Consider the following 27,690-nt stretch of genomic DNA (forward strand, 5'->3'; position numbering starts at 1 on the left):
TTCATCTGCAGTGTCTGTGACTTTGTGCTTTTGATAGCACAGCAGAGGATTCTGGCACTGAGAATTTCCAGGGCATGCAGGGGTGTCTGTGCAGCCAGCAGTGTGGCCTGTGCTTGGTTGGCTCTTCCCTTGCACCGTGTAAAGGTATCTGTTAGGTCTGCATGAGCTCATGCCAGGTGGGCACTTCAAGTTCTCGCTGCAGGAAGAGAATAATTTTCAGTAGTGTGTATGGCTTGGGTGAGAGGTGGGGAAACAGACTCAAACATCCCTATTGTGAATGTTCCTAGCTTGAAAGATCCAAGAATCCCTCCAGCCTTTTCCTATTAAAAAAATAGCCAAAACACTGCAAGGAAGAAGAGTAACAAGAGGAGAAAGAGAAATGCATTTACACTCTACCAAGAGACAGATGTGAGCTTGCAACCAACTAACAGCCACCCCATGGTGCAAAGGAACATGCAAGTAAGCAAGCTTGGTTTTTTTTCTTTTTTTTTGTTACAAAAGCAAAGGAATTGAGATGACTGATCCATTATGAGGGAAGAGAAATGGTGGGAAAGAATACTAAATAAAGTACCTGTAGTTAAACTGCCTGTTGAGGTAATATAATTTCAGATGATGTGGCGGTAAGCCCAGCACAAAGGAGCACTTTGATAAATGTGATTCTTGGACAGTGGTGCAGGCTGGGGCTCTTCCAGCTCCCTGGAGGCTTCAGGATCAGGCTGTTCCCTTATGTCATGTTTTTAGCTGCATGCTCCTAGGCATGAGTCCTGGGTTTAGGATGTCTTTGCAGAAAGCAGCAGAGGGACTGGGGCTGACTGACACTTAGCAACAGCATTTACAGCCCAGAGTGATTCCTTTCAGGAGAGCATTGCCCAAGTCACAGCACGTGATAGCTGAACAGAGCTTCTGATGGGGGCACAACCTCCTAAATTCTGGTAAGTTGTTGTCCCCATCAAAGGGAAGTTTGCTCATTTCAGGAGCAAGCCATTCTGTCTTGAAGACTGTAGTGATGCTGTCATACTGCAGAGTCCCTGCTTTATGGAGAAAATTGTTACCTTTTCCAAGACAATTTCCCTGCTGGAAGTAGAGAATGGATGTTAACAGAGGACAAGTCTAAAATGCATGACACAGAGCAGACAGACAAAACTGCAGTCTCTTGTTCTTCTCGTTCTCTCATCTCTCTGCCTGAATAGAATTGATTGGCTAGGACATGCTGTAATTTATTTTTACAGTGAATAATGTTCCAGTTTATCCTCAGGGACAGTTGGGTGAGTAATGTCACACTGACCTTGACACCCTGATGTTGTAAAATGCAGATGAGGTTGGCTGTTTGAAATAGAGAAGATACTCAACTTGTTTTTATTGCTAGTAAAAGTGGGGCTAATAAGGAAAAGTTGGTGAGCTTTTTGCCCATGCTCTCCATATCCAAAAGTATTCAGCTACTTCTGGGATTTGATTTGATGTACAGGTTCAGTTGATAGATGTTATTAGCTTCAATGCTAACTCTCTACCTTTTATCAGCTTACAGAGACTGAGTTTTGGGCATCAGTCCATGTTTTAACTTGTAATTCTAATGAGGTGTGATTGACACTGTTCAAATAAACTCGTGCCATTAAGCTGCTGTTCCAAAGGTTTTGCAATTTTTTGCACTTAACTTAAAAAGTAAATAAAATCAAATTCCCTATGCACTGGGTGTGGATTTGTTTATTTGCAGAGGATGATAGCCAATTCTAGAATATAGTGGAATGATTTGAAACATTGACTGTATGTAAGAGAAGACATAACAGGACAGGAAAAAGGTATTTATTGCAGGATAGAAAGGAGGCAAGAATCACCTTGAACCTTTAAAAAAATATTGTTTGTCATTCTGGTCTGTTAGAACTGCTGCTTGTCTTTGTATGCCTGTTGTTTTGACTGCATTAAAGGTAAGAGAGCCTGAGTCACTGCAAAATTCAGGCATGGACAAATGTGAATTGCCTGTGAGTAAGCCACCTGGAAGCAAGAAGCTGGAATTGCTCAGCAGCTGTTGGGGAAGCTGTGTGGGTGCCTTCTTTCTGTCATGGCATACAGGCCACCTCCTAGCATGTCACTGTTAGTTTGTCTCAGTGTCTGTATTAATAACCGATTTTCTTTTCAGCAATGGCATCACATGAAAGTTGCAGGAAATGAAATTCCTAGTGAGCTTTGGACCAGGCCCTCAGCAAGGACAGAATGTGTACATATACTATCCCTTTATCTGTTTAGGAGGTTGAAGATCTCTGCCATCTTAAGCCATGACCACCTGTGCAGAGCGAGTCATAAAAAGTACATGTGAAAAAATAGTTTGAAAACATTTTTAGGTAGTTTTATTGCAAGCCACATGCTTTCCTCTGAGAAGAAAGAATGGTAAGACACTTGAAATTCTTGAGTCAAAACATTCCTGATTAAAAGCTAGTGGATTCCTTAAATTTTGTTGGACCTGCAACAAAGATGGGAATTTTGTATATGAGAAGATCTAAAGTCTCCAGGGTTTTATTGGTTATTTTGGAGAAACACCAGAGCAGAGTTGCTGGTGTTTTACTCTGTCCCTTGTGTCACTGAGACAAGACTGGGGAAGAGCATTCAGCTCAGGTGAATCTCTTCTGAGCTGTTGGTCATTAACAGCCTTTTTGTGTTTGGGCAGTAGCAGGTGGCTGCCTGTGACTGAGCCCTTTGCCCACAGGAGGAGTAGAGGGATGCTGTTTGCCTTCTGCTTCTGGGAAATGGAAAAACTAGGAATGACTGTGGGCTGATGCAGTTTGGGAGGGTTCTGTTTCAGGGGCGTGCTGTGTGAAGTCTGGGCTCTGGGCAGTCTCCTCCGGGCAGCTTCTCCGACTGATCACACAGCGCTCGAAGGTGGCTGCACCCCTGGGCTGGGTTTGCCTGGGAGACCCTGCGTGGTGCTGGTGTTGGATGGGCCGAGCTGCAAGGCATGAAGGGCCTCATGTGTGTGGTGTTTATTAATTTCTGAGCCCTTCACAGCTCCACAGAGTGATGCTGTGTGGGTAATGGGGAGTCTGACACATTACCGAAAGCATTCCATTTCCACAACAGTGAAACTTGTTTGCACATTTCTGAGAGTAACTGGCTGCCTGCAGTGCATCAGCCCTGTGCTATTTTCATGTCCTGCATTCTGCATTCTCTCAGCTCTTTCATGAGCATTGTCCCGTGTACCAACTAGCATCTCAATGGTGCCTCAAAGTGGAAATTTTTATAACATTATCAACTGTCTTTAAAACATTAAAGCAAACATTAAACCACTCTTTTGTGTGACATTCTTCTGTCTCATAAGCATTTTGGTTAATAAATTATTCCATAGTCCAGGTGTTTAAGCTTTCACATTGTGATGTGCAGTCTCATCTATTTGGAATTTGTTTGATTTCTTCTTTTACATTTTAAGGCTCTTCCTGGGTACAGGTAGCCCAGCTGGTCTTCAGTTGCCTCTGAGTCCTGCACTGGTCACCCCTGTTTTGGCAATCAGTGAGTCTATGATAACCTGACACAGCTGGCATGTGACTACCTAGAAGTCTGTAAGAGCCATTCACTTTAAGTATTTGTGACCCCTAGATGTGGCAGGAATGTTTCTGTCCAGAGTAATAGCATTACATTATTTTTTCTTCATATCTAAATGAATTGCCTTGTCTTTCTGTCTGATAGCAAATTCCATGTTTCATTTACAGTAAACCTTTCAATTCTCTAATATATGCCAGCCTTCAGGATACACTAGATTTTCCTCTTCATTATTTAAAAAGTGTTATCAATAAAAAGAAAATTAAAGTGTGTCATGATGATTGGGAGTGAAAATAAATACATTGAAGCAAAGAATTCATTAAAATTACACCTTGCCACTAAGAAATACTGACGGGGGGGAAATTCACAAAGAGTTTTAGAAAATGTGAAATAATGTTGGGGTTTGGGGTTTTTTTGCTTGCTTGTTTTTTAATTAATTCTCCTTTAGCAGGGTGGGTTGTTGTTTTTTTTCCCCCTTGTGTTTTTTTTTTCCAGGAATATAGTAAAATTTCTTGTTTTCTGGGATTATTTCTCATAATAACTTTGTCTTGTAATGCTTGGTTATAGCTCATCTAATGGTAGTCAGACAAAATTTCCTAGTCCTATGACCCTCTGGATTTAAACCTCCTGGATTTCATGTTCATTGGCTGCAAATATACAATATTTACTGATTCCTAGGGCTGCTTTTGCACAGGTGTTTTGAATGGCTTACTTCAAGTTGCTGACCACTAATCGTAAGGGGGTTGGATGAGAGGGGGAGTGATGTGTGAGATCCTTAATATATTTATAGAATCATGGAATGTTTGGGTTGGGAGGGACCTGAAAGATCATCTAATTTCAACCACCATGCCCTGGACTGGGATGTCTTCTGCTAGGACTTTGTTGCTCAAAGTCGTATCCAGCCTGGTCTTGAACTCTTCCAGGGATGTGGCATCCTCAGCCTCTCAACATAATCTGTTGCAGTGACTCACCACCTTTACAGTAAAGAATTTCTTTCCAATATCTAATCTAAATTTATTCTTGAGCTTTCTTGTAGCCCCCTTCAGGAACTGGAAGGCTGCTTTAGGGTTTCCCTGGAGCCTTTTCTTCTCCAGGCTGAAGCAGAAAAGCCATTGAGTGCCTCACAGCCCTCCTTTGCAGCCCGGTCTCCCTGTCCTTCCGGAGAGGACCCATGTTTTCCTTAGACTTTTATTCCTGATGCTCCTAAATAAGCATTTTTATTACCCTTGAGAACATCACAGCAATACACTGACCTAAAGAAGTGGTTGTCACTGGCAGTGGATAATGAGAGCAGGTGCAGTTAGTGGCTGTGAATGTGTGTGTTGGAGATGCTGTACCTAATCTCTCCTTATGTTTTCACAAGAACAGATACCCTTAATAGTAAGAAAAAACCTCCGCAAGCATAGCCTAATTTTAATATCATCTTCATATTACCTCTTACCGCTATATTCAGTATAGCAATTGCAAAACCAAATAGACTGTGCCTACCCAGAGCCATTATCAGCTACCATTTAGAATACTCATTAAAAATGGCTTATTAGAATATTAATGCCTATATTTTTTAACATTTATTACATATAGTACCTGCTTGTTGTCTGCTGCTGACAATTACCAAACAGATTACCAGTTGTCAGCTAACATGCAAATAACCTACTGAGTTGTTAGAATTGCAAATAAGTTTTAAAATTTTCCCATTGAACAGAAATGCCAAATTCTAATGATTCTAGTTTGCAGTAATGAGGGAGCTGATGACAGGATGAGGTTGCAGCAGGAAAGGCTGGGTTTGAGCAAAAGCTGTAATTGGAATTATTACATCAAATGTAGAACTGAATCCTCCTAACTCATCTTCTTATACCCCAGAATATTTTAAGTGTATTTTTCCAAATATTGTCTGAGTAGAGACTAACCCTGGTTGAGGGATTGACCCAGCATTGCTTTTTGAGGTGTAGCTTCGTTATACATAATAAGTCAGTTTACTGGGTCAAAAATGTGATTAGTGAGAAACTTTATTTGCAAAGCAGCTCATACAAGGACACTTCCAGTTACTTGTGTGTACAGCTGTCTAAGTTGTTAGATTTCCCCAGTACTCCAGACACTAGAGAGGGAGTTTCTTTTCATGCACTATGACTGGGTGCTGCTTTCCCTTTGCACTTTTTCTTTTGATGCTTCCATCTGACATAATTTTATTAGGAGCCATTTCAATGTACTTGCTTTTACAAGATCAAGCACCTTACTGCTCGAGAAAGGTGTCTAATTTATTGCTAATTTTGTTATTCAAAGAGATAGACAGAGGGAATAGAAAGAGTACATAGGTAGTTTAGGAAATGATTTATGGCTACATTTTGTAGCACAGATGTTTGTATAAGCATTTACATTTTGGGAGGCTTGTGTTAGCATACCTGTTGTGAGGTTTCTCTGGGTCTGCATGCTTTCAGAAAAGAAAAAGCACATTTAGTATTTTTGCACCTTCTTTTCCACGTAGAATCTATAGCTGAAGCTTAACATTCCTAGAATATGTATGTTTCAGAATCTAATATTTTAGTGAGCTGGAATTTATGCATGTTGTAAAATCCACACAAAGATGGCAGCAATTATTTCAGTCTCTTTTTGCTGTGGAATGGTCAGCAACTGTCCTGGAACATGTCCTGGTGCCATCTGATACTTTGGCAGCTGCTCTGGAGCCCTGAGGACAAGCAGCAGAATGTCAGGGGCAGGGTGTGGGTGCAACACTTCCCCTGCCACGCTGCAGCTTCCCCCTCCAGCCAGGAGAGTGATGGGTGAGGAAGGAGGGTTGCATGGACATGCTCTGTGAGCCTTGCCCCTCGGTCGAGTAGGCTCTCTTCCCACTGACACTGTGGCTCAATTTGCTCCTGGCAGTGCTGCATGGGCAGGTGTATCGCTTCTGCACCTCGGAGGGGACCTGGCTGCTGAAGGAGAATTCAACCCTGCCCTGGAGGAACCTGTCTGAGTGTGAGCCCTCTGACCAGGTGAGTTTTTCCCATTTCTTCCCTGCCTTGCTGTTGTTGTTTAGGGCAAAGCAGAAGAGAGGAAAAAAATAGTTGTTGATGCCCACGCGTTTTTCTCCTGTCAGAATAATCTTGACTGACTCGCCTCAGTGAGCCTAATGCTAAGGGACATTAGGTCTCTCCTCTTTAACAAAGGGAACATGAAGGGTAGATGAGAGCACTTTTAAATGTGCGTGAGAGCCAAGAGAAGTGACTCAGATCATCCCAGCTGTGGTGCAAGTTGAGCAAAGAGCTCAACTTGCAGGAGTGACCTACTGTTACTCCTTTGCCTTTTTTCCATTGACACGTCATTGTAATAGTGACCATTTGTTCTGTCTGTCTTGTTAGCAGCTATTAAGGTGATTAAGATGAACTGAACTGAAGGATATTTGCTTTTTCACCTTTGGGCATGGGGCAATACCTACCTTTTTTATTTTTGTTTAAGGTTTTTTTGTCTTTATACCTTCATTTTCTGTGGGCGATGGAATTAGGCTTGTCAGTGTTATTTTCTTGCCCTCATGCTTTTTACTCTGCAGGGAGCTGAGATGTCTGGCACTAAATGAAGGAGAGCACAGGGATTTTCAGAGGATTTTTGACAGCCATTGGCGTCAGCCAGTGCCCTGTGTGCGTTCCCATGACACGTGATACCACTACTACTGTGAACCTCCCAGGGCGATGCTTTTCCTCACAGAAATTGAGTGAGTGCACTCTATCCCAGAGTACTGGGAGCCAGTGCATTACCTAGTCAAAACAGTTCAAGTTTATGAAAGTCCCAAGAGTTGCAGGATCTATGCCCTCTATGGTTTCCATTGCTCAGTGCCTCATTCTTCAAAAGGAATAAATGGCTACAGACTGGGAGGAGATGGGGAAAAAAGAGTTTCTATTCTCAAAATATGTGAATTTTAACCTTTTCCTTTGTCTTGCAGCCTTACTCCTTGTCCCTTTTGTGTTCTGTGCTGTACCAGCAGAACACATTGTCTTAATGCTTTGTATAAGCTTGATTGTTTGACTTTTCATTGTTGGCCATTATGATTTCTTCCAGAGCTGTGTTGGGATGTGCCAATGAGTGAGATACCTAATGGTAACACTTGTTCATTTGGCACCTGCCTCCAATTTTTCATCAACTGATCTGGATTCTGAAACCCTTTGTAGGTGGTGTCACTCCCTGAAACGTGAACAGCCATGTTTGGTGTTCCAGCTAATGTATATTGAGCCCCATAGTAACTTTGGTTTATGCATCTGGCATGTGGGAACAAGAAATTGTTTTTATGAGTTTGTCATGTGTTATATTACAAATGTAACTAAAACAAAATCCAAAGTGTTAGTGAATCTTTATAAATTTAGGTGTATGATGTCATTTTCATCTGTGTATGTGTTTTAATAGGTTTCAGTTGTTTGCTTAAGCTTTGATACTGAAGAGATTTTCCTTTTCAAAAGGCAACTTTCATAGCATTCGCTTTCAAGCATTAAGCTAGCAAATATGAGGTACTGCCTTAAATCCTCCTAGCTGTGCAAAATGCATCTGAATAACTGTACCTAAATTATGAAGTACAAGGAATGTATTCCTTTGTGCAGCACAGGTCTCAGGAGTCAATTGCAGAGTTAGCAGCTTGAAGAAGGGAAATGAAATCCCTGAGTCTATTTAGACAAAGATAAGTGCTCAGAGATGAACTAGAGCTGTGAATATGAATGTGCTTTGTAGGCTGAGCAATAAGACTTTCTTAAAATTCAGAGTTGCCTGTACCTTTTCAAGTAATTCTCTTCTCTATAAGGATTTTGGCTAGAATTTTCAAACAAGGATCTCAATAATCATGTTTTCAGTGATTCTGAAGAGAGCTCCCACTGCTCTGGTCTGTAGCAGGTTGTTTCCTCTCAAACAGTGTGGTAACACCCAGGTCATGAGATGCTGTTGGGCTGTGGTTTGTTACCAGGAGGTTGCATAGTTTAAGCAGAACACAGATTATTTGGGGCAGAAAAGGGTTCAGCTATGTGAATGCAAGGCATGCTTTGCCTCCAAATCATCAAATAGGACCTGGCTTGATGCATTTTGAAGTGTAGATGTAGCACTTCAGAGTGTAGATGAGAACCCCCTCATTATCACAGCAAGGAGACTTGCTTGAAGTGCTCAAGTCTGAAAAGATTAGGTCTTCCGTTTTTACTGCAGGTCTGAGTTGTGTCTGTGCTTCCTGCCATCAGTTTTAAGACTTGCTTGTGTGGTAATTCATGTCTCTCTAACTTTATTATGAAATAATGTTACATTATCTATTTTTCTAGCCAAGCTGCAAAACCCAACTATTTGAGCAAATACCCGGGAGCAGCTGAGGAATTAAGATTAAATTTTTATTTCTTTAGAGCATATGGAAAGTGGACGACTGATTTGACGTGTGTATTTAAACTTGAAAGTAGGAGAATGATTTCTGTTTATCATTAAGAAAGCTAGAAAGTAGCTGGGAGAAAAGAACTGAAGGCCATGAGCTCTCTCTTTTCCCCCTCCACTTTTTTGTTTTTCTTTTCTTCTTTATGTGCTCTCAGGATGCACCAGAAGAACAGCTCCTGAATTTGTCCATCATATACACCATTGGATATGCTCTTTCCTTCTCTGCCCTTGTAATAGCAACTGCCATTCTTCTTGGATTCAGGTAACTGGCGAAGCTTTGAAGAGAGGGGACTAAAGGTTTTATGTTTTTCTATATGACAGTATCAGACTTTGACAGAAACATTTGATTATTTTTTCCCTCCTTCCATCACCTCATTATTTCTCTATCTTTTGTCACTTCTGTGTTCCTTCCTGAAATAATTCCTTCTCAAAATGCAAGTAAAATTCCCAAATTTTTGCAGTTACCCATATGAACATGTAGAACTGGTACTTTTTATCAATTAGAATATTTTGTTAGGCAAATTTTTATTTCAATGAAATTTCCATTGGAAGAGGTGGTAAAAGAGAGAGATGCAAGCATTCCTTCATGGTCACCTTGCAGAAGAGGCATAAGTCTGAGATGGGCAAGGACATTTAGGAGAAAAATTTTCATCTTGCTTTGCTTGGAGCTACCCAGAGCATAATCTCAGTCTGGCCTATCTTCCAGTCTTCACATGCATGATGTGCAGAAATGGATTTTTGACAAAATTTATAATTTTGGAGAACTTTCAGAAATTCTTATTTCTTTCACAATATGGAAAAGAGTCTAATTTGAAACTTGAAGAGTTTATGAAATAAATTGCTGATAGCTGGCCATAGTGACATACTGAGTTCATCCAGGTTTGCACCTACAAATTCAACAGAGCATATAAAAATTTAGACACTCTTGGTTGCCCATGCCAAAGACACTCTGTGTGTGTTTGGGTAAAAAATAAATAAAAGCCAAAAACCCCCACCAGACCAAAACACAACTTTGGATTCTAGTAGGGATTTTTTTTCCCCTCTGTAAATGCAAGAGATGTTTTGATTCCAGCCAGACTTTCCTTCAGTTTGGGGATGCTGAGCACAGGAGACTGATACAAAGATGAGGTCCTGTTCTGTTATGGGAAGGATGGCCCTCTGCCATGAAGCAGATGCCTACAGCCAGGTCCCATCCCTCTTATGTCCTGATGAGGCTGCTTCCTAAAAAAGTATAATGTTCCATGTCCTGGTACTGAGGAACCTTCAGTGATCCTCTGATCCTTAGGAAACTTCCTTCCCGGACTGAAGAATTACCATTGCCAGTTATTGGTCATTTCCTCTGGTGCCTGCACTACTCTTTTAGCAGGGCAGTCCTCTTCCTTTCTTGCCTTATGTATTTAAAAAGGTCAGTCATATCTTTTAGCTTCCAATTTCCAAAACTAAAGTGATGCAAGCCTTCTCACATTGAACCATACTTTTTTAGCACTATATTATCCCTTCTCCTTCCAATGGAGAAGCATAGGTGGGCAGTATCAAGGAAGTTTTAAAATGACTGCAGAAATCCAGAGACATGCTCACCCTCTGTGAATGCCATGTGATAATTATGATTTGTATGTGTTGTACCTGTGCAACTTTGGGACCTTTCTGAAGAAGCACCAGATGGTCTTGAAGTCTCCAAATGTCTCCCAGGATAACTGTTTTCTCCTCATTTCACCTATCAATGACACTCCTTGAGTAATCTTAGCAGCCCAAATGTAAAGGTCACAGAGCACAACCATGTATTTTTTGAAGGAAGGAAGAAAGGATGTTTTCTGGCAGGGAACAAAGAGCAAGTTTGTCACCAAGGACTGGTAGGGAAGAGGGAATTTTGATGTCCTGACTTTTGTGGGATGATGCTTTAGCATTTTTTCCTTCAGCTATGAAGCAGGGACTGGAGAACTGTACACAAGTGTGTGCTTCTCCTTTTGGAAGTGAGGTTCTAGGGACATCAGAGGTACAAGAGTCTTGTTAAAACTGTGCAATCAATCAATTTTGTGTTCTCCTGTCTAAGTTGTTCACCAGGAGACAACTTGGTCCTGGATTTCATGAAATATGAGACCTACCCTATGCGAATTGCAGTTTCTACATTCTGACTGGAATCTCTGCTCGTTTCCCCAGAGCTGCTCAGCCTCAACAAATGGGGATCAAAATCTAATTCAATGACTTGCAAATACTGATGGTCCTCTTAGAGTTCTTAGACTACAGAATAACCTTTATATTTGTCTTTAAAGGTGATACAGCAGAGGAAGCAGTATCTCTCTAGAGTCCTATTTTGGATCCTCCAAAAAAAAAACGGAAGGAAAGTCTGTAATTTCAATGGTGGCAGCTGAATTAGGCCCATAACTTCATGACTGAAACAATTTGGATAACTTGCATTGCCTTTAGCAAAAATACTCAGTAACTACTTGCAACCTATTTTCTTGAATTGCCTAATTTACATAACTTTTTAAATCAGATTGAAATGTGTAGCAGTTCTGAAGGGTAGCAACAAATGAATTTTGAGTTTAAGGAACATAAATATTAATAATAGGTAAGTTTTGAAATAAATTGCGACTTAAAAGTGATACAAAAATTCTACCTGACCTATGACAAACAAGTTGTTCTTCAGTGCAAACCTCTAACTTTCAGACCAAGTCAGTTTTTTACCAAAATTTATAGAGCTGTAAAAACTAGACATATGAAGTATAAGTTTGCTGAAAGTTTTGCTGGAATAATTACTGATTACCATATGTTATATCTGTCTTTTAGCATCTTAAAAATCATACCCAGTGTAACTTCCTTTTTGGTAAAGTGTGTACCCTTGCCGAGCTGGGAGAAAAATGTGAATAAGGCTGGTAAAATATCGGCAGTACTCTGCAATTGGATGCAATTTACATGACTGCAGTTTCTTTTGCTATCCCTTAACATGCCTTTTTTTTTGACAAGTAGCAATTTTATTGTCTTTGCAGCAGGCTGCTGAAACTCAAGAGGATTTTTCCTTTGTTTTTTTGTTTTCAATTCTGAATGCAGAGGTGAAAAATCTGTTCCTTTTACTTCTACAGAAAGTATTTACAATGCTCCCAGAAGGCAATTTGAATATAGATTTTTTTCTTGTTGTCAAAGGGTGATTTGCAGGTGGATGTTTTTTCATTGTGGGCTTGAGCACAGCCAGAAGCTGCACTGCACACCAGTCCTGAGCTTTGCCAAGGTAAACTTGCGCAGTGACATTGGGGTCAATTCAAAGCAATTAGCTTCAGCATTATGTGGAACTTGACTTTTTCAGTCCTTTCAGATAAGGCTTCTGAAAATGACTTTATTTTTACACTTTTTAACTTTTGAATTTTTTTTTTTCTTAACACACCTATCTTCTTCCTTTCCCCAAACATTGGCTCTAAGGGCTGAAGTTTTGAATGTGTTTTCCTTGATAGTATTTTCTTCCCAAAGACAGTTTGAAATCCCTACAGCCATTCTCAAGTTATGGGGTTTCCTCTGGTGCCTCCTGATTTCTTACAGGGCTCGTTGTTCGCTTTCTCAGTCCTGTGTCTGATGTTGCATCTTTTATGTAGGTAGTGGATCGTGACTAGATTTTTCTTTTTACAGACATCTGCATTGCACGAGGAATTACATTCACCTGAACCTCTTCACCTCTTTTATCCTCCGGGCTATATCTGTTTTCATTAAAGACTCAGTGGTGAAGTGGATGTACAGCACAGCTACACAAGAGTACCAGTGGGAAGGACTTATAGCCTTCCAGGTAAGGGCAGACACTGTGGTCATTCCTAGGATATTGGAGTCATCACTGCAGTGTGTCTGCATGACAGCAGGTAATTTAATTCTTTAGGTGATGGCATTACATGTTTCTCTACCTGTGGGAAGTTTGCCCTCACAAGACAGAAGAACAAGAAGCTGATCTTTTTGCATACGTATATATGTATGTATACACCAATACATGTATCTTTTTTCTATGCTGCAGTTTCATTTCTTTCTAACAGTGACAAGAGGGCATTTATTTGCCTAAGCCAGCACTTTGTGATAGAACTGTCCATCTGCTCAGTTGGTTGTCCACCAGCTAAGTTGGTTGTTCTTGGTCATCTCTATATAATCTTTTGATGACAGGAAAAAAAGGAAGCATCTGATTAAAATGCAAATTTGAAAGCATTTAGAAAAGCTTTGGAGGAACAGGCTAATTAAATACTTCTAACTGATGAGAGAGGATATACAACTCTTCTGTAAATAATGATGAAAGTGCCCTTGCACATTTGGATTTGGAATGCAAAATGTACTTGAAACCTCAAAGAAAAGTAGCTTTAATATCTGTATAGCTCTTGTGACTCTAAAACATGGGTATGGGATTTGTTGCTGCAGTACAGCGTTGGAGTGGTAAGGGGGAACTGTCGTGATGCATCCTTACTGCCCATCCTTTTCTGATACTGCCTAAGGCAGAAGTGCTAAAACAACTTAGTGAATCTCATGTGATGGTTGATTTTTTTCCTCATCTGCAATTTATCAGTTATGAGAAAATAACATCGCATCTTAAATGGTTTAGAAATGTTCGTATTGGGTTGTCAGTCATTTCCTCTTTCCAAAAAGCCTTGACTTTATGATTTTACACACAGATTACTCAATGGTGGTTTCATCAGGTCTGATGGATATATTAATTAGGTAATCAGGTTTCATACTTATCTAAAGCCCTACTGATCGTCTCTGTATTTTATCAGCTATGGGAGAATTTGCACTTAAATGGGGTGCACTGGGCAACATTGCTATTCTATGAAAATATCCTTTGCTTTGGCAAATAGTCAACCTTATGACATCCACTCTTTTCTTTTTAATAGAGAAATTCTCAACTGCAAAATAGAGTATCCAGGAAAGTGAAAGATTCACTGACTGTGGTTGATATAGCACTTTTCACTTGTTCTTTTCATCTTTATTCAAGCTTTTCAAAATAAAATCCATTGCTTATTGAGGGAAAAATACAGAACATGTACCTATTTTCTAAGGAGTAGTGTTGTTGAAAGCATCTGTCTGCTGTGCATAGCACCTATTACCGGCGTCTGTCCATTCAGCAGTAAAATATGTGATTAGTTTAGCAAGCTCCCTTTTTGAGGAGCAAGAGTAGTAAAGAGAACCAGTCTTTTGAGTTAGTATCCTTTTATTCTCAGGCCCTGTTGGGTTACTTTGGGCTGTGCTTTTTTCCATCGCAGGAATCACTCAGCTGCCGTTTGGTGTTTGTGATGATGCAGTATTGTGTGGCTGCAAACTACTACTGGCTGCTGGTGGAAGGCATGTACCTGTACACACTGCTGGTGCTTTCCGTCTTCTCTGAGCAGAGGATTTTCCGCCTTTATCTCTGCATTGGCTGGGGTGAGTTGGTTTTTCCGTTTGTCCTCCTGTGGCTGCGCTGGCAGAGGGGATAACAGGAGAACTTGTATGTCTGTCCTAGTGCTGCCCAGTTCAAGTCCTGCACTCTGCATTCTCTTTTTGTTCCCAATCCCTTACCTTGTTTGGGCTGGAGGGTGTGGTCAAAGCTCATGGGTGCTCTTGGCACAGAGGCTGTGCGACGCCGCAGAAACTCACCAAACTGGTGGCAAGCTGCTCTTCCTTCAGGACATTAGCTTCTCAGGACAGATTGTGTGGGTGGTTCCAGCTGGATGTGGACTTTTCTGAACTGCCCAGCTTCATCTCCTGAAAGTTTCCCATTGCATTTAAAGACGTGAACTACTTGTGGTGTAAAATAACAATGATGCTTTGCATCTGGGCGAGGACATCAGTAGAGAAATGGTGACAGCATGGGAGGTGGTGATGCAAAAGGGCAGGGAGGTGTTAGTTGGCTAAGTGGGCAGAGCAGGTCAGATAGGGATTGTCTGGAAAAAAAGGGTGAGGGGTGCATGTGCCATGGGCATGTGTGTGCTTGAAATCAAGGGTTGTGATGCCTTGAAATCAGCTGGTTGAGTAAGGGTCACCTTCTGTAGAAAGGGTAAAGCTTTCATTCTTTCACGGTATCATTCACCTGAAAATACATTACAGTTTGGGATTAATCCTATTTTTAGAGTGATCTTTCATGTACTTTTATTACATTCTCTCCCTCCCTCTTCTCTACCCTTGCCTTTTGGTGGAATCAGGCCACTTTTGGAAAGGTGAAAGTAAATTCAAATAAATACTACAAATGCTTTCACAGATGCTAGTTTGAACATTTAAATTGCTTGACTCTTCTCCTCTCTCTATGGATTTCAATTGTGAATATTTTAGCAAATTAGTTCACTGGCAAAATGCATATAAATGACATTATTGTGAATTACCCAATTCTACAAAAACTTGATATATAAGGAGAAAAGGTTTTCTGTCCTACTAAAAGGAATAAATAAATGCAAATAATAGCATTTTCCTGCAGGAGAGTTTTATTTAAAGTTCTCTATCTTCCATATTCTTTCATGTCACACATGCAGCAAAAGCAGCACCTTTTTGTTTAACATTTGAACTATATGTTTTAATTAGACTCTCAATTTAATTTAAAAAAAAGGAGAAGGGGAGTTATCCTGAAGCACTGACTAAGGTCATGAAAGGAAATGGAAAAGAAATTAGAACAAAATTATATCTAGTCAAATCCTAAGGGGACTGTGTTTGCTTATAAGAAAGGGTTAGGCTGCTTTTGGTCTGAATCACTTCTGTTTAGAGTTTGTCTCCTGCAAATGCAGAAGGCAGAAACAGATGATGTTATTTTGGTTTTGTTCTTTCTTTACAAATGTGGTTTCACTATTGTATGTTGAATTTCTAGATGAGTTTATAGAAATGAGCAGCAATGCAAGAACTTGGCACTAGATACATGGGTTTCATCCAAGCTTTCTAGAAAAGCTTTGTCTGTGCCATTCAATTGTTATCTGTACAGTTTCTTGCTCTTCCATATGTGTCTCCATGTGCAAACCTTGCCAATGATTCTCCACCTTCAAATGGAGAAGCATCTCCTATTTCAGTCTTCCCAGATTAGTTATACCAGATAACAGTTTCATCTCTAACCAGTGGAAAGATACCAAAATTTTCCTTGTTCTTTCTGCTTCTTCATTGGTGATTCCTTTTTTTGGGTGCTCAAGTCCCTCACCAGGTAACTTTCTGCTGTATGTAACACTCAGAAGATTTTTATTTAATTTGATTTTTGAGCTGCATGATAGCCTCAGTGTAATGCTGAGGCTTCAGAGAAAGAGATAGTAGGTTCCTGTTTGAACTGTTTTCCTGCTCTTTGAAATAGTTAATCAGCTGCAAAATAAAGCTGGAACAAAAAAATAAATATTTATTTGATTGCTAGAGCTAATTTGATACTCTGACCCTTTGTTCCATTAATGAATTGTCCTCTTACAGGATATCTTTTTAACTTTTTCATTTCTCATAATTTGATTAATATTTATGTATGAAAATTTCATGTTTGTATTGTTTAAAAACATAGTCACTTCACGATGTTATTTCTTACAATTGCAACTGAAGATTGTGATCACTCAGACATGCTGGAATCTGCTCTCCTGGAGCCCAGGGTACTGAGCTTGATGTGCACCCTCCTCACTGGCCTAAGGTCCTTGAATTCCACCATTTCATGGTCACTGCAGCCAAGGCTGCCCTTGAGCTTCATGTTCTCCACCAGCTCCTCCTTGTTGGTGAGAGCAAGATCCAGCATGGCACCTCTCCTCATTGGCTCCTCTGTCACTTGGAGAAGGAATTTATTAGTGTGTTCCAGGAAACTCCTGGATTGCTTATGTTCTACTGTGCTGTCCCTCCAGCAGATATGGGAGTGGTTGAAGTCCCCCAGGAGGACCAGGGTTTGAGACTGCGAGGCTGCTCCTGTCTGTTTACAGAAAGGCTTCCTGGTCAGACAGCCTATAGCAGACTCCCCTATAATGTCACTTGTCCCTGTCCTCCCTTGAACCTGACCCGTAAGCTCCTAGTCAGCTCCTCACCCATCCCCAGGTGGAACTCCATGCACTTCAGCTGCCACTGATGTGGTGGCACCCCCTCCTGCTCTCTCCTGCCTGGCCTTCCTGAAGAGCCTGTGGCATTCTGTTCCAACACTCCAGTGAGGAGCCATCCCACCGTGTCTCTGTGATGCCAGTGAGATCACAGCCCTGCAGGTACTGGCACTGGCATCCTGCTGGTAGGAGTGGGATGGATTAAGGATCCCATTCCCCAGTAACTTCAGTTTAAAACCCTCTTCCCAGGCTTGAAAAGCCTATGACTAAAGATTTTCTTTCCCTTCTCTGTCAGAATCAGTCCATAGTAGACCAGTTGTTCCAAGACAGTCCAATTTTTGTTATATGATAATATCAGGTCAGTTCTAAAGTCCATTATTAGACAGTAGTCCATTTATTATCAGTTCAAATGACTAATTATCCTTTGCTGTTGAAGTAATTATAAAGGGAAAAGTCTGTCTTGCATTATTGTACTTTAAAAAACCTAGAAAAATCATAAAATCTTGATAGACCTATGAAAACTAATGTAGTTTCATAAACTGGGAGTCATTTATGCTAACATAATGTATGTTGATAGGATTCTGTGAACTCTCCCTATTACTTGTGAGGTAACTGTGTTCCTCATGGCCACTTCATTGCTGAGATTTCATGTCATGCTGGGTTTTGAGCCGGCAGCGTTACATTTTTCCTGTTTCATTTAATGTGGAATATGTCATGCTTATGTCTTCTATTTCTTTGTCAAAGCAGACTTCCATACATTTATGTCAACCTTAAGTTCCACATATCTTACTGCAAAGACAATTCCATTTTCAGTGCTGATGGAGAAAAAGAAGGCAGAAACACTTTGCAGCATCAAAACCTCACAATTTTAGTAGGCTAATGGAAGAGCAGGTAGGTGAGAGGTTTCCTTCACTCTGGGGGTCAGCACAACAGCAGCAACAACAGCTGTTGATTCACATAGTCATTTGTGCTTGCAGAAAAGAAAATCTTGCTATCCACTGTGGTACCTGGTGCTTCCTTGAGAAATCCTTGCCCATGGATCTCACTTTATAGAGAGAAGAAAAAACATCTATAAGAAAGGGGTGTAAAAAAACCCCAACCTAACCACAGAGATCAAGATCATTACTTTTTTTTGTTTTGTTTGTTTCTCAGTATGTGCAGACAGGTCTGAATCAGTGTCCAGGACACCAACCCAGTGTTCATCGTGTCTGAGCCCAAGGGCAGGAGCTGCTGAGCCTGACATTGACTTTCAGCTATCAGTACTGTACTGAGTAGTCTCTGGAGAAGGGCAGTTTATACTGTAAAGCTGCTGTATCAGCAGATTTTAGTGGAAAAGGGGCCTGTTCACATTTTAGAGTAGAGAGGAGGGAAGAATGGGGAAACAACAGAAACATCCCCCTGTGTCTCTGAGCGATGTCCAGACAGGAGACCATTTTCAGCACTAAAGGCTAAGAAGAAAATGTTAATAAACAGCTAAATATTCTCTGAGCTTCTGTGGTAATTTTACACCCAGTTGCACTTGCAGCAGGAAAATCACCATAAAAAATAAATAATCTGCTTCCTTCCAAGCCTTGGCAATCCAAACTTGCTCTAAGGAAGAGCACTTTGAGGAATGAAGCTATTAAAAGCAGGAAGCCTGGCTGGGGCATCAAAATCTACATCCTGATTGCAAGGAATATATGACTGGAACAGAGCCAGTAAGAAACCTTCCTTCAGGAGCCCAGTGTGAACTCACTGTAGCATCAGAATGCATTCATTGCACTGACCACTTCTTTTCTATTTTCAAATGAAAACTCTGCTTCAGACGAGGATGTAAAAATAGATTTTGTGTCCAGACTGATCCTTGGTAAGAAATGCGTTTCAGGAATTCCTCTTAATCCTCTTCACACTCTGTTTTCTAATTTAAACTTTTTAATGTTTTTCCTTTTTTAGGAAGAAAAAAATTATCTTCTCACATCATCAGTGGTTTTACTCTTTTTGCATGTAGTCATACTTGTTTATCATTTCTTTCAGTTCCTCATGGCATCATTCTTAAATTCCTTCACCAATCAGTTGATCAAGTCAGAGCATCTTGTATGCTTTCTGAGAGAAAGAAGAATGGACTTGTTCTGACAGCAGTGGTGTCCTTCTGGTTTATGTGCCTGGTTTTCTCAGAGGTTGAACTTACCACACGTGAAAACAGGGGATGTCAAGTTACAGCTAAAATACTGAAAACAGCCCTAAAATGCTGTATTCAGAATATGTCCTTCTTTAGGGGTTTCAGCAGGATGGCAGTGCTCTGGTCCTTCAGAGACAAATCTACTTCAGGAAGAATCTCTAATCAGCACGTGAGGAGGAGGGGAGCCTCCTTGCTCCTCATATGTCTTTCCTGAAATTGTCTCCACATAAAGTGAGGTACAATACAAAGCTACAAATATGGTGTGTCTCTAAGAATGGAAACTTGCTTGCACATGGAGGTAAGGGAAGGATGATGGCATGGAGTAGCACCACCTGGTGACACCTCTCTTGGTAATGGGGAACACTGTGGGTTCCAGAACAAATCCAATCTTTTCTGTTCTGTTACCAGAATATCTCAGACCTGTTAAATGAGATTTTTGCATGCTTCTGTCAGGACATGGAAACTTCATTAGCAACTGCGGGAATTTCTTGCCCCTGTCATTAGGGATAGTGGAGCATTCTGAAAATGCCAACCTGTGCAGATTTTCTCAACATTTTGTTCTCTTACCTACCCCATCCTTTTGCCATGCTGAAAGATGACTGGTTTTGCAAGTCTTTTGTTTTTCTTACTGGGCAGGCACCTGGCCAGGTGTAGAATATGTAAGCTAGAGTGAAACTAAGTAGGTTGTGCTGCTTATTTATGCAGTGGGATGTTAAGATGATGATTTGGCAGTTGCATTACTTTCTCATCATCCATAATACATATTATTATTGCAGCCTATAATTCAGATGCCCAGTCATTTGAAGTTGAACTTTATTAGCTGAGCTGTCAGCAGGCTTATTTTCTAGTACACATCACAGATTTCATAATTGCCATGTAGTGTTCAAAGATTTTGGGTCAGCTATCAACCTGCAAGAATTAAGGTTGCAGAGTTTATCACCATCAGCCTGTTGCAGTTTCTGGCATCTTCAGCGGTGATCCTTGCAAACGGCAGCTATTGCAGAGGTGCTTCAGATTTGCTCTTTTGCTGTGATGGAATGACTTCTACAGGCTTGAAGTGAATTAGGGAATGTTCTTGGGGCAGTCTCCTCTTTAGATCCTCACTACAGCTTGGAAAACTGCATGCGTTTCCATCTGCTGAGACTGTGTCCCAGACAGTTTCCAGAGCAATCCATTTCTCAGGACAAGGCTTTGTGAATTTGGTAGATGTCAGGTAGTATCCATGCAGTAAGGTTTGAACATCAGTGCAAATTCATATGTGCACTGTTAAGTCTTGCTGTCTCAGACTAAAGTGTGCATTGTCAGCATGGAAAATAGCGTGACTGATGGTGCTGCAATACCAAGACACCAGTGGTGTGCATCACAAGTGGGAGTGGGCAGAGCATGTTGAACAAGTTGCTTTATAGTTGCTGCCTGTTAATTTGTATAATATTTGCATAGCTGATGCTATTCTTTTATATCAGCCTCACTCTAGTTAGGCTCTTTTGAAACACAGTATTAATAATAGGTTCTCAATTTAAATGTCAAGTGATTTGATTAAACATGGAGAGATTTGATGTATCCAGAAGACTGAGATATTCACAAATCATTATTGTTATTGCTTGATCTATCAAGTGATATATCCACTGACATACAGCCTTTGTGTTCTCAGTGTTTGTGTCTTATCCTGTAAATTTCATATTAAGATGTCTTAATGCTCGGCAAAGTCAAGAAAGAAATAATTCAAACTATAATTTGTTTCTGTGAATCAAAGTCTCATTCAGTTTGGAAGTGATGTGCAGTGAGCCTGTTCTTAATCTCTTATATGACTATCAAGGCAGCATAGAGTTTTTGGTAACTTTGCTGCCAAAATACTGTGTATTCTCAATATCAAGTAAACACATGGAACATGATAGCTATTTGCCCAAATCATCTCTACTCAGTTCATTATCTTTGCTATTATTCTAATTATTGGTATTTTTCCATGCTGCTCTTTGTTCTCTCTCTCTCTTTTTTTTTTTTAAGTAACTGATTAAGGAGAATCTTATTATTCTGTGTCTTTAGTATTTGGCTGTTCTGATAGCAGAGAAATTCTGCAGTACAACAAAAGTGAAGGTTTGTTACTGATAATACCCAATAAAGATACTGCTTGAGGTATTCAGACTGTGGGGGATGACCAATTTTCCTATAGCTTCTGCTGCCATGAAGTGTGGATTTGCCCAGTGCAGAACTTACTGCTGCAGCCTGATGTTCTTATGGTCCCTGACTTTACTGGTTCTTAAGAATAAAGTAACAAAGGATGCTAAATGTTGCTCTTTCCGTACAACGTACATGCAGCATCAGACATTGTCCAAGGAGGAATTCAACCATCTTGATCTGTCCTTAAGCAGAAATTCCTCATCCTGCCTTTTGAGTCACAACTTGCTTTCCTTCTTTGTTGCATTTTTATCATTCTCTGTACTGAGTATTGGTTGATAGGTGCACTTTAAAATTATTTTTAATGATTGGAGAGCCTTTAATGCTGTAAAGCAGGTAATGAGTGCCAGCCTACTTGGCTTGTCTCTGCCCTTTCCACCCCAGATGAGCTGATGAGCCAAGCCCATGCACTGCCAGGTGAGGGTAGGACCAAGCCTCTCCTCACTGCTAGCTTCCTCTGCTGTCTTTGTGCAGCCACTCGAGTCCACCCCACTACCACAGCCAGAACTGGGATTTCTCTGTGGGGGAGGACATTGCTGGGTGTGCCCACCCTCCCTCTGCCATGGGGGGCATGTGGGGCTGGGTGTGCTCCAGCCTCAGTACCAGTAGACAGCCTGAACTTGGTCCTGCTTGAATACAGTGATCCACAAGCAGAAATTCAGACACAAAGGTTTTGGTCAGAGCACACTGCACCTTTCTCAAGCCTGAGTACACAGGCTAGTAGAGCTTTCAAAAATTTAATTCCCTTGGCCTATCTGTGAAAATATCCACAGAAGAAGTGGTGAATACCTGCTATGGAGCACCTACCTATATTGTTCATTTTTCATGCCTGTTGAGAGCTAGGTGGGAGCCTACCTTTCATGGCAATCTGTGCTGGATAGGAGCTGCAACCCTGACACCAGTTAATTATGTTGCTCATCATTATGGGGGGAGGCAGAGGGAGTTGTCCTTCTCTCACTTTTTTCCCAGTCTCAATGTCAATGTCAGCTTTGTCTCCTCTCTTTTCAGGTGTGCCAATGCTGTTTGTTATCCTCTGGGGAACTGTCAAGTACCTTTATGAAGATGAGGGGTTGGTTTAGTTCTGATTTTTATAGCTATCTCATTTGTGCTGTATGTGTGCACCAGCAGGTCACTGTTTGCTTTCTGTTCAGCGTGGTTTGCTTTGGCAATGTGCTGAAACCTCTCATAATTGCTTCTGTTTTGTCTGAAGGTCTTGCATAACATTTCAGAAAAGAAGAATATGTTTTTTTCTGATCAGAATTTTCTGCATGTCTGAATAAATCTATTCTTTTCCAGGTCAAGGGAAGGTATGTTTTGTTTTTCTGTACTTACAGTATCAACAAAAGCAGTCATCCTACCCAACCAAGACACTCCTGATACTGTGCCTTTGGCAGTAGCCTTTGCAGTTGTTTCAGAAGAAGACAGCAGCCTCCCACAGGTTTCTGCCTGCAATTTGTAGTGATTAGCCTATGCCTAGCAGCAGAGAAGTGATTGCCTTTTCTTGTTTAAGCTCCCATTATTTAGGTTTTCCTAAAATAAAGGCACGTTCTCTGCTTACGTTAGTCTTGCTGAAGTGAACTATGTCACATGTAAAACTGCTGTAAAACACAAAATATTTTTTGTGCATTTTTATTATGATGGCTGTTCTGGAAAAAATTGCCTTTGTATATGCTTTATAAATAGCTATTTTACAAATAGCACTGTAGCTTGTTGGGGGTATTTTTGGTTGGTTGTTGTTGGTTTGTTTTTAAGCGAGGAAAGTGGCTTCTTCTTTTAGAGACAGTGGCTGCCTAGAAATATTTGGGTAGTTTTCTTTGCGAAAAGAAATAAATCTATGCTCTTTCATTTTTATTTTAAAGGTTTTTCCTCTTACTTAGTTTCCAAACTACTCAGCCAACACTTTTGTACAGGATCCTTTCCTTTTTTTCTTTTTTTTTTTTTTTTTAATTCACAGACACAATTATTATTGGAGAGTTGCTGCAATGTGAAAATTCAGTTTCGTCAGAGCCACCTCCAAACTGTTTTCTGGCATTTCTGATTATTAAGAACCAGCTTTTTTTTGTGTGTGTGTGTTCTTCATAGTACCGCACCAGTTCAGTCAAATCTGCCTTTTCTGGCTTAAGCAATGCTAGGATTTCTTGCCTTTCCTTTTCAGTGTTGACGTGACGATATTCTGTAGCAAGATTGTGGCTGTAATGATGTACTGCAAGTTCTGTTGAAATTATCAGAATAGGTGTAGAGACCATGCAGCCTCTGAACAGGCGATGTTCCATGGGCATATCTCCCCATTGATGTAGAAAATGTATTCAAAGTGCTCATGCTGAGCCTCTCGCATTATGTGGTGCTCAGAGCTGATTTATATTTTCTATTAAGGAAAACTGTCACTCACTGCCTTCAGCAGACCTTAAAAGGGGCAATTTTGCACATTATTGAATTTTCTAAATCTTGTCTAAATATTTGTAAAATACAGCAATAAATAACTACGTGCAGCAGCTGCTCTGAAAGGCAAGATTTCTGTGCCTTAGGCAGGCATTTGCTGGATTAGCCAGGGATATCTTTCATGCTGTTTGCCATAGCTCTGTCACTGTGCAGCGGGCTGTAAATTTCATTTGTGATTTAACTACTTCCATGGCTATGAAGAATAACAGGAAATAAATGTGGTCAGGGCTAGGAATCTGAGGCAGTCCTGTGAATGGAGCCATTTGAGTAAAGGACTAAAGCCTCCAAGACTGGGTTGGTTGCACACTGACTTCTTCTTTCCTTACATGTGCAAGTATAAACTCCTTTAGAACAAATTATAGTGTTTTAAAAAGTGAGCTATTCAAAAATACTTTGTCTAGATTACAAATATGATTAAAGGCAAGCTGTTGTTCTTAGTTATTAGACTGTGCCTAAAAAGCTGATACTTACACATTTTTGCTTCTGTCTGCAATTAAGTATGGGAGTCAGCCTTCAATCCTTTTTGTTTTTTTCATTCACCTGTAGCAATTCAAGGTAAAATTCAGTGTTTTCACTTCTAGAAGGAGAATACTGGCTTGGTAAGCAAAGGCAGAAACATCCCACTAGCATTTTTTTAATTGGACAAATTCTCCATTCATGGGTCTGAGGCTATTAGTTGCCAAGCATCTTCTGAGAGGTGCTGAGCAAACTGTAGGGATAGATCCCAAGCACTATAGATATTGGTGTATTTATCAGTGTGGCAATCACAGAAAGCACAGATGGGCAAGAAATCATGTAGAGATCTGCCAGTTTTATTTTCTGGATGCTTCAATAGCCATGACACCTTAATTGACCTGTAATGGTTTTTTTATTGCGCATATTTGTAGAAATTTAAAAGTAGCTAAAATTGATGTGTGCCACAGGAAGCACATTAACGCAAAAACGGAGCAGAGTTAATATAAAGAATTGTTTCTCAGCCTCTGTTATTATAAAGATTTTTTTTAAATTACCTCTGCATCTACTGCAGCTAGTGAGAAAATTAGAACTCCACTTCCAGCTATGCCTATTATCCCATCAGTCTTGAGGCGTTCAAATAAAGTTAATTTCAAAGGGTCCATGAAGCTGGCTCCCACTCATGTATACCAGTTAAGAAGTGTAACTGAGGTTCTGGCTCAGGTACACTGACTGCACACACTCTGCACACCTTTTATGTCCAATACCTGAAATGCAATTTAATTGGAGGCTGTAGATCTGCTGGTGGCAATAATATGCTTTTTGTACACATTAAACTGAAATTGAAGAAAAAGTATCCCGAGCCCTTCTCAGACTTGCAGTCCCTGCAAGGGAATGTGGACTTGCCACAGCCAAGCTGCTGCACTTTCCTCTCTGGTAAAGTGAGCACATGTGGGTGTGTGCTTGTAGCATGGATCCCTCCCAGGTGCTGCATGGTTTGCTCTTTTCTCTTAGACTGTCCCACTACAAGGCTGGGGAGGGTTTCAGCTCCACCAGCATCACCCAAGCTGAACTTTCACAGCTCTGTTAAGAAACCTTAGGGAAAATTGTGCATATGTATGTTTTGGCAGAACGGATTTGGAGATGAAAAGAAACCTTTTTTGCGGGGGAATCTGTGTTTTATATAGTGCTGTTTCCTGGTTTGTTTCCCAGCCTGTGTAGCTCAGAAACCTGCTGGCTGTACCGATGTCTGTTGCTTCTGGGTAATGCTGAGCAGGAGGCTAACAAAGTTATTTCACAGAAATATTAAGAATGCTGTCACTGCAGCAACAAGCAAAGTGGCTTGTGAGCACTGCCCTAACACCTGGGCCATCCTACACAGACATGGCCCACCAAGCAGTGGTGGTGGCTGGCTGTGACCAGAGGAAAGGAACTAGATGTACAAACCCTCAGTTTAAGGTGCATTTCAGACCAGTGATCCCAAACTGTGGCTGCCGTGACTTTTCTTGTAATTTTTCTCCCATATTTCTCAAGGAGACAGGAATTTTGAAAGCTAAAATGAGCCTCATGCAGTAACTGAAGAATTATATTGCTGCAGTGTGCTACTTACTTGGCAGAGGGCTCAGGTCAGCAGAAGTTAAGAACTGTTGCTCCTACTTTTGATTTTACTTGTTTATAATTTTTAAAACTCCCAGTGAGCCTGAAACCTTGTGCATATGCACCGAAGGAGCTGGAGTTTGCAGCTGCAATTGCTTTCCCATGGTTGAAATTAGTAACTCCTTTTTGAAAATAAGGACAGATAAAATAGATGACTGATCTCAATACTGTTATGACAATAATGATGGTAAGTAATGGGATAAAAACTAACAAGCAATTAAATAAGATGATCTGACATTGGAGACTGAAGAATAATAAACAGTGCAGGACGAGGAAGCTAAGAATGACAGCAGAAAGATCAGACTCAAACAGATTCCCCCTGCTTCTTCTTTCAGCCAAAGGACAAAATTGACCTTGGTTTTAATGGACTAAATCTTCACAATTAATGGATGATAATTCATAGCAAATTGTGGAGGAGAGCTAGCCATTAGTGGGCAAGAAAGGCTGGTGAGTAGTATCCAGTTGGATTATGATAGCTGCAATAGTACAGAGCATTCAGTGTTTCTCAGAAGCAGCTGCATCTGTTTCCATGTCAGCATGATGTGCTTTCCTGGTATCTAGTCCTTAATATTGTTTTCCATCTGCATTGCTGGAACAGAATGAAAAGCAAGAGATTTTAGTAATGTACTGAAACTTTTCCTTCATCTTGTTTTTGTCCTCCTACTAGTTGCTGGACCAGAAACTATAACATGAATTACTGGCTGATCATCAGACTGCCCATTCTCATCGCCATCGGGGTGAGTCTGAGATGAGTGCTGTGAGATGGCACATTTCCCTGAGAACAGCACAATATGGTACAAAGATGCACATGTGGCCATTGTCCATGTCCAAAGGCTAATAACCTTTGAGGCTATTGACATTTTCATTCAGAAATGTGATTTTATGAAACCAAGTTGGTTTCTGTCACTGAAATTCCAGACTAGCATTTTGTTTCTTTAATTTGGCCACAAGCTGTCGTGTTGTAGTGGCAGGACATGATAACAGAACAGCATGCTGCAGCAGTCCTATTAACTCCTCTGTGAGCAGGAGGTATGAAAGGTAGTTCAGGGAGACCAAAGATACTGGGCTACAAAAGAGCTGCAAAATGTGTGGCATTGTGTAGAAATATTCTGCAGGCACAATACTGTGTCAGGCTCAGACCTCCAGACAAGACAAATGGGCCAACCCACACCTTTACTGGGTCTCACTCCCCAGAGAGTAACTGGGATCCCCTGCTTTGTGTAATGAAGTACCTGTGTTTTCAAGGGTGGCTTGTGCATTCATGTTTAGACCACAATTCCTTGGCAAGGAGTTGAGTTCTGTGGCAAATTCTGCAGCTGCTTCATAGCAGGATGCACAGAGAGCTACACATGCATACACAAACCAGCCTTTTTGAGTACTTATGCACATGGGTTTATTGATGGTGATATAAATTCTTCTTCCATTTCTCCAGGTGAATTTCCTCATCTTCATCAGAGTTATATGCATCATCATCTCCAAACTTCAGGCTAATTTGATGTGCAAAACTGACATAAAATGCAGGTATGTCTTAAGGTGGTCTGACTCTTTTCATTCTCATCATAATAAAAGCACACAAGGACATATGTGAAAGGAGTGGGTTGACAAAGGTGGTTAAAGACCACAGCCCTTCAGTAATGCACAGGTATGGTGTACATGTATTGGTGTAACTGCTTGGACAGTCAGTCCACAGAAAAGTCTCAGGGAAACCAGGGCAGGTATTTCACCTGTGCTGTAAACAGAAGGCTAGATGACTGTCGCTCTACAGTCTTCCATGACTGAATGAATATAAAGTAAGCAGTTATTTTTAAAATACCTGCAGTACATGCAAGTACTGAATGTTAAGAGTCCTTGAAATCACCCAGAGGAGGGCAGCAAGGCTAGTGTCAGGGCTGGAAGAAATGTCCTGTAAGGAGTGGTTGAGGACTTCTGACT

General features: G+C 40.7%; 1 protein-coding gene across 1 annotated transcript in view; it reads left to right on the forward strand.

Moving 5' to 3' along the window:
- The window catches only part of GLP1R (glucagon like peptide 1 receptor), an 83,372-nt gene that overhangs the window by 43,723 nt on the left and 11,959 nt on the right, over window positions 1-27,690 (forward strand). The window contains exons 4-10 of the mRNA XM_038132624.1: window positions 6,403-6,512; window positions 9,063-9,169; window positions 12,526-12,679; window positions 14,130-14,289; window positions 22,219-22,279; window positions 26,426-26,495; window positions 27,191-27,279. Coding sequence (XP_037988552.1) covers window positions 6,403-6,512; window positions 9,063-9,169; window positions 12,526-12,679; window positions 14,130-14,289; window positions 22,219-22,279; window positions 26,426-26,495; window positions 27,191-27,279 — 751 coding nt within the window. The remainder of the gene's footprint in view (window positions 1-6,402; window positions 6,513-9,062; window positions 9,170-12,525; window positions 12,680-14,129; window positions 14,290-22,218; window positions 22,280-26,425; window positions 26,496-27,190; window positions 27,280-27,690) is intronic.

Source organism: Motacilla alba, chromosome 3 (genome assembly GCF_015832195.1).
Source record: "Motacilla alba alba isolate MOTALB_02 chromosome 3, Motacilla_alba_V1.0_pri, whole genome shotgun sequence".
NCBI lineage: Eukaryota > Metazoa > Chordata > Aves > Passeriformes > Motacillidae > Motacilla > Motacilla alba.